Raw genomic sequence first — 5,962 nt, 5'->3', positions numbered from 1 at the left:
CATATGCTGAAGCCTTTTACGTTGAGTTCACATACTGCTTTCCCAACGAAGTATTGGCGGTGCCCGTTTCTCCTCTTCGCGGAATAGGGGACCTTCGGAGATGCGAGAGTTGATAAATTCATCCATTGCCTTAAAGGCATGGAGGGGCTCTCGTTCTGGCAGCCGACATCAAAGAACTCCTGCCTGTGGCGCCGTTTTAAAACCTGTACGATCCGATACGTCACGGCTCAGGCTGCTCCCGTTTCCTGAAGAGAGCCCTGCTTTTCCCGGGAAGAACGCAGACACTGGACTCGGTCACTCCCAGGGTATTTTTACTAGTGATTTCAGTTGCTATGCTACAGTCTGGGAGAAGCAATACCGAACTGACACTTTCTACCCAACTGCTTGCTTGAGCAGCTGACCACCCTCAGTGTGCAGAAGCAGGAATCCTAGACAGTACTGCATTCCCACCCAACTTCACCAGTCCCCAAAACTCCCCTTAGGAAAGAAGCAGCTCCGTACAAGAGACACTTTGCAAACCAGTTTATTCCTCATTCACATCAAGTCAGTTCATGGGTTTGTGTTGCTTCCTCCTGTGCAGGACTGTCCCCAGCAGAGCAGCACAGACCAGCCCCACAGCAGTCACCACACCAGCCAGGATCACAGCCTCCACAGGCAGGCCTGGAAAGAAAGCACAGAGGAGCCTCAGCAAGCGGGCACTGCCACAGAGAGGGGCCAGCTGACATGACAGCACCTCCTGCCAGTACCTGCGGCTTTGTCCTCCTCTGCTCTTAGCTGGGAGCTCTGGCCTTCTGCCTCCACTGGCCTCTCAGCAACCTGCTCTTGCAGCACAAGCACGGGACCAACAGTGGCGTCAGCTCCCCACTCAGGAGCTGCAACAAGAGCAGGACAAGCCTGGCTGTAGACCACTTCTTGACCCCCACTACCCTGAGGAGATCCATGCCATGAGTGGCAGAGGAAGGGTGCCTTACCCCCTGTAGAAGCCAGGTCCCTCCTGCTCCTGCCACCCCAATACCTGGATCGTACAGTAGGCACACAGCTGGAGTCACAGCAGCTGCAGACCTGGTCACTCCCATCCACTGATCTCCACCTACAGCAGGGACACAGGGTCAGAGCAGCTCCCTCAACTGAGCACCAGCTGGACACAGCAGCTCCCTGCCTCCTCCCTGACCTGCTGCCCTCAGTGTAGCAGTCCTTGTTCAGGGGGTCCACACTCTGGGAAGCAGGAGTCACCTTCAGGTGGCAGGTGATGTAGATCTGCCAAGAGCACGAGTGGATCAAGCTACACCCAGGCCTCCATCTTGGGCTTGTAATGGACATGCTGTTCTCACAACCGGCACAAACCCATGAAAGCAGAAGGGATCAGGATCAAGTACTCACTGAGCTCCTGGCATCCTGATAGAACCTGAAGGCATCCAGCTTCATCTGCAGCTTGGTGTCCTGGGTTCTTGGCATGAACCGCGAGCTGGAGCCTGTGGATTTGGCATCAGTCAGGCACCTGAAAGGAGAGAAGGCAGTGTAGAACTGGAGAGACGGCAGGCAGTGTTCACTAGCTCAAGCCACCCGAGGTCACACCCACCCATAGTTCGCAATGAAGGAGTAGCTGGGAGTGGAGGTCTGGTCAGGGACCAAGGTGGCCACACAGCTGTCCACAAAGAGCCGCAGGGGTTGGTGGTTGGCCTGGGTGACGGAGGCTTCGATGTTCAGGACGTCCCCCAGGTAGAACACATTGGAGGACCTCCGGGAGCTCCAGTCATCTGGATGAGAAGGGAACCCCAATCTCAAGCACACATCCCATTGACCCAACTACACCGTGACTCATCTCAGGGGGAGACCTACCACTCATGAGGCTCAGGGAGAAGTCCAGCAGATCCTCAGCAGACTTGGTGGAGGTGTAGGGGACCCAGGTGGGCTTCAGGGCATTGCTGCTCACATTGTAGAGCCTAGCAGACAGGAGGCAGGTGTCAGCAGGGAGTCAAGCTCCAGGCAGTCAGCCCTGCTGCTCCTCCAGGACTCACCTCATGTAGTGACACTCGATACCCACAACAGCGCCATTCGTTCTCACTATGGGGGTGTTGGCCACCGGCTTCGGGGTGTAGTGGAGAGAGAAGCCGTACACCAGTTGCTCATCCACGGTCTAGACAGATCACAGATCCAGTCACCCAACAGCCGAGAACCAAAAGCAGCCCAACCGCAGAACCACTTACCTTCAGCACACTGCGACACGCCTGCAGCTCAGCCTCGAAGATCAGGAGCTGCGCCGCGGTGTCCTGCCGGGTGACCGCACAGTCTCCCAGGCTGAGATCCGAGGCGTTGATCAGCTGCCCCGTGCCGAACAGGTCCGTCTTGACCTGCACCACGATCGTACTCTCCCCGCACTGCGCCGACACAGCCCGGATAACCTGCTGCTTCTGCTGCCGCGGCAGCAGAGGCGAGTCCAGAAAGGCGACCCCCTTGCGCCTGATGCCGGATTGGACGTTAGCGCGGGCGCGCCATTGCGCAGCGTCACACAGAACTGCGAGGAACAGCAAGGTCAACAGCCGAAAGGAAAGACCACTAGAAAACCCCATCTCGAAATGAAAACACCTCGCAAAACCACGATACCTGCTGTTTGCGAGCTCCTTCCTTTTAAAGCCACCGAGACTTTCGCACGTGATGACGTTCAGGTTCGCAGAGTGAAGATTTTCACGAGGACCCGAACTCTGTCAGCTCACACGCAGGAGGACAGGATATTGAATCAACCCCGTGGAAAAGCCGTTATAGTTCAAGTGAAGGAGGATCATGGAGACTAATTTCTCCTGAAAAGACGGGTCATTGTTTACAGTGAATACTTACGGTTAAACACCGGGGTAAAGTTAGCTTGAAGTTCGAAGACGATTTTGGCACGCCTGTAGCGTTTTCACGACACCTCTTAGGTCACCGAGCTATTGGCTTGTGAACAGCACTCCCCTATCCCAGTGCATAGTGCCACATTAAATAGAAGCACGAGAAAAAGAGAGTCAGAACGCAAAGCTGTGTCGGTCTTCTGTGTCAAAAATCGGTTTGAAAATCATGGGAGCTGTTTTTAATAAGCTGCTGAGTAAAGAATATTGGAATCTTTCTGCTGTCGGTATTGTGAATATAGTTGACCCTTACCTGAGTGAAAACAGGACATAAAGAAAGGGTTTCAGAAATCAAACCAAACTTTATTCCCGTGCTTACAGTCTGGGTAATTGGAGACTGCGCTGCTCTGCTTCCTATGGTGATATACGGGTTTTTCGCACGAAGCCGTATTGAGCAGTTTCAAAAAACTTTTTTATCAAAAAAGATCATTAGCTCACTGATAGTTTGATGTAGAGGCTGTGGAAATTTCCACAAGTCGTGCTCTTTAAAATGCATTTGGTTTGAAGGCGTTCTGTGCTTCCATTGCGAAGATATGGACAAAAGAATATTCGTGCGTGGTCAGAAAAAGTGATAAAAACGACAATATGAAGGCTGTTAAAACAGTCACAATGTACTTTATACACAAAGCAAGTGTTTTCGTAACCCTAGGAGGTTTCGTGAAAGCGATACAGGCGTGCCAAAACCGTTTTCGAACTTCAAGCTAACTTTACCCCGGTCAGTTACCCTAGGACGCTGGCTGTATTTTGTGGTACGTACATCTAATATTTCCTGTTAGAGCTTTTGCCTGCTGACCACCAGATGTTGAGAATGATCTGATCAGAGGTGAACTAGTGAGAAAAGATAAGACCTGGTCCGAAAACGTCTCACTTTACATACAGTACATCATAAGATCTCATTATTGACTTCTTACTTAAATGTCTTATTAGGATATGCCTGCTATTATTCCTTACAAATTGTATTTCTAAAACCTTCTAAATCAGCGAACTCCACTTCCTCGTTTATTTTCGTCGGAGTGTTTCTCCTTTGTGGCGGTTGATATGTAGGAAAGGTTTGCACAAATGATTTCAATGAATTTGCCGAAAATGAGATATTTCGTGGATTGAATGTGTCCCTCTAGTGAAAAGACAAACTCGTAGTGATACAGTATTTCCTTCTCCAGATCTGTGTGCAGTGACGACACGTGTTTTGTCCCCCAGCTGTGTCCCAGTGGAAATGTTGGTTGTGGGGACTGCTGGAGTCAGTCTTCTACAGTTGAAAACACGAATGGCTTTACTTTAAGTCTTGACGATAGCACACACACATTGTCATTTGAAGTCGATTTAGAGAGGTGGACTGATCTGAAGAGTGTCTATTGCCAATAGTGAAGACTAATTTCTCCTGAGTAGACTGCTGATTGTTTACAATGAATATTAGAAACTAGGATCTTCGCTATATTTTGCGGTCACGGTATCTAAAATTTCCTGTTACAGCTGTTGCTACTGGCAAGATGTAAAAAATGAATAAGATAAGCGCTAGTCCCGACACGTCTGAATTCACATCGACTATAAGATTATTATTGAATTAAAACTGTGAATGTCTCCTTCTGCCAAAATGACCATTGTATAGTTACAGTCTTGTAAATGATAAAACTCCTTCTTTGTTTTCGTTCGAATGTTCTTCTGCTTCGCCGGTCAATTTGGAGGAAAAGCGCTGGGTGAACGATTTCAAGAATTAAAAGCCTAAAACGACATCTTTCGTGTTTTAACTATGTCCCCGGGGTGAAAAGGGAGAAACTCGACGTGATATTTCCTTCTCCGGATCTGCGTGCAGTGCAGACACGCTTTGTCCCAGCGAAAATGTCGGACGCGCGCGGAGCGCAGACAACTGTTCTCACACCTTCCGATCCAGGAGCGAAACAGGCGCCTGGCGTTGCTGCTCTTTCCATTAGCAGCCGCGCTTGATCGTTTGCAACGGATTAAAAACGGGCTGCACGCATGCTTCTCTGTTAGCATGGCTTTGTTGCAGCTCTGGGGTCCTGGGTTCGATTCGTGGTGGGCTTTCTTCTGGGGGAGTTTGCAAGCTCTCCATTTTCACCCCACCATCCAAATACTGTACGTGCTGTCACGGTGAACCAGCCGAACTAGCTACTCCCCCCCCCCACATCTGATGGTCCATTGTGTGTTGGGTTAGGAACCGGCTGGTCTCCACTCTCTGTTGGGCTCTGTGTTTGGACAGCTGGGTAAACGCAGCTTTTCTTGTCAAACTGATCTGTGAATCTCCAACTTTACTTGCTTAAACCTGTATTTTACACACAAAAGCTACATCTGTAGTGTAATAGGAATTGTCTAATCCATCCATAGATAATCCATCGAGGCCCAGAGTGGGGTACACCCAGGATGGGACACCAGTCTATTGTAGTAAATATTGGAAGGAAGTGCTTGTTTTTTGTAAATAGTCCGATGAAACAATGAATTTCCGATACCACCAACAATGATCATTGTTGGAAGTGATGCACAGAAATTCGTGCCCCCAGCGTTCAGCACAGGCATTTTGTTTTTACAAAATGAGATGAGACACGATGCGCTGACAGCCTTAAACTTTGCCCTTGTGGTAAAACATTAAATAGGGGGGCTGGTCTGAATTTCAGGCAATTGTATTTAAAAATTATATGACCAGCAAACAGGGAGAGAGGAGAATGTGCGTGATTTTGGAACACTGCCAGGCTTGTGAGCACAGGAAAGCGTGATAGGCAGCAGAAAAATACTTAAGGACACTTCTAGGTTTATTTGAGAAAAATACATAACTTCTTTTAAGTTCTGAAATGGAAACGGGGAAAACGCAAGCTTGCGGAGTGCTCAGGCAGGTAAGCCCCACATTATTTGTGAAGAACCTTTGTTTATCGTTGGCAAAGGAGCGGACACGTATTACATGTGGAGAAAAAGCTGCCTCTTTCAAATGACACAGTCACTCGTAGAATTCTTGATATGGCGGATGTCAAAAGTACGCTGATGGAGCACGTCAAAAGGAGCAGATGCTTTTCACCGCAATTAGAGGACTCTGTAGATGTCGTTGGTTTGGCCAATTTGCTAGTTCATGATAG

At 49.2% G+C, this 5,962-nt stretch overlaps 1 protein-coding gene across 1 annotated transcript; it reads right to left on the bottom strand.

Annotated features, from left to right (window-relative positions):
- Positions 1–544: 544 nt before the first annotated feature.
- LOC148838447 (zona pellucida sperm-binding protein 3-like) lies at positions 545–2,570 on the bottom strand. Its single transcript, XM_088911182.1, has 9 exons — positions 2,208–2,570; positions 2,019–2,137; positions 1,840–1,943; positions 1,580–1,757; positions 1,381–1,498; positions 1,172–1,257; positions 972–1,090; positions 747–872; positions 545–660 (listed from the first exon to the last, which is right to left on the bottom strand). Exons 1-9 carry the CDS (start codon positions 2,568–2,570, stop codon positions 545–547), a joined length of 1,329 nt encoding a protein of 442 aa, XP_088767308.1.
- Between the last annotated feature and the right edge of the window lie 3,392 nt (positions 2,571–5,962).

This window comes from Atractosteus spatula, chromosome 3 (assembly GCF_055471065.1).
Source record: "Atractosteus spatula isolate fAtrSpa1 chromosome 3, fAtrSpa1.hap1, whole genome shotgun sequence".
Classification (NCBI taxonomy): Eukaryota; Metazoa; Chordata; class Actinopteri; order Semionotiformes; family Lepisosteidae; genus Atractosteus; species Atractosteus spatula.
The sequence above is the reverse complement of the archived record's forward strand: the minus strand, read 5'-3'. Positions and strand labels throughout refer to the sequence as shown.

What these genes read in the sequence shown, in the direction of transcription:
- LOC148838447 (XM_088911182.1), bottom strand. Translation starts at nt 2,570, where the DNA reads ATGGGGTTTTCTAGTGGTCTTTCCTTTCGGCTGTTGACCTTGCTGTTC. An exon ending in CTCCCTGAGCCTCATGAGTG is followed by an intron (nt 1,758 to 1,839) that starts GTAGGTCTCCCC and finishes CTTCTCATCCAG; the next exon opens with ATGACTGGAGCTCCCGGAGG. An exon ending in ATCAGGATGCCAGGAGCTCA is followed by an intron (nt 1,258 to 1,380) that starts GTGAGTACTTGA and finishes TGCTCTTGGCAG; the next exon opens with ATCTACATCACCTGCCACCT.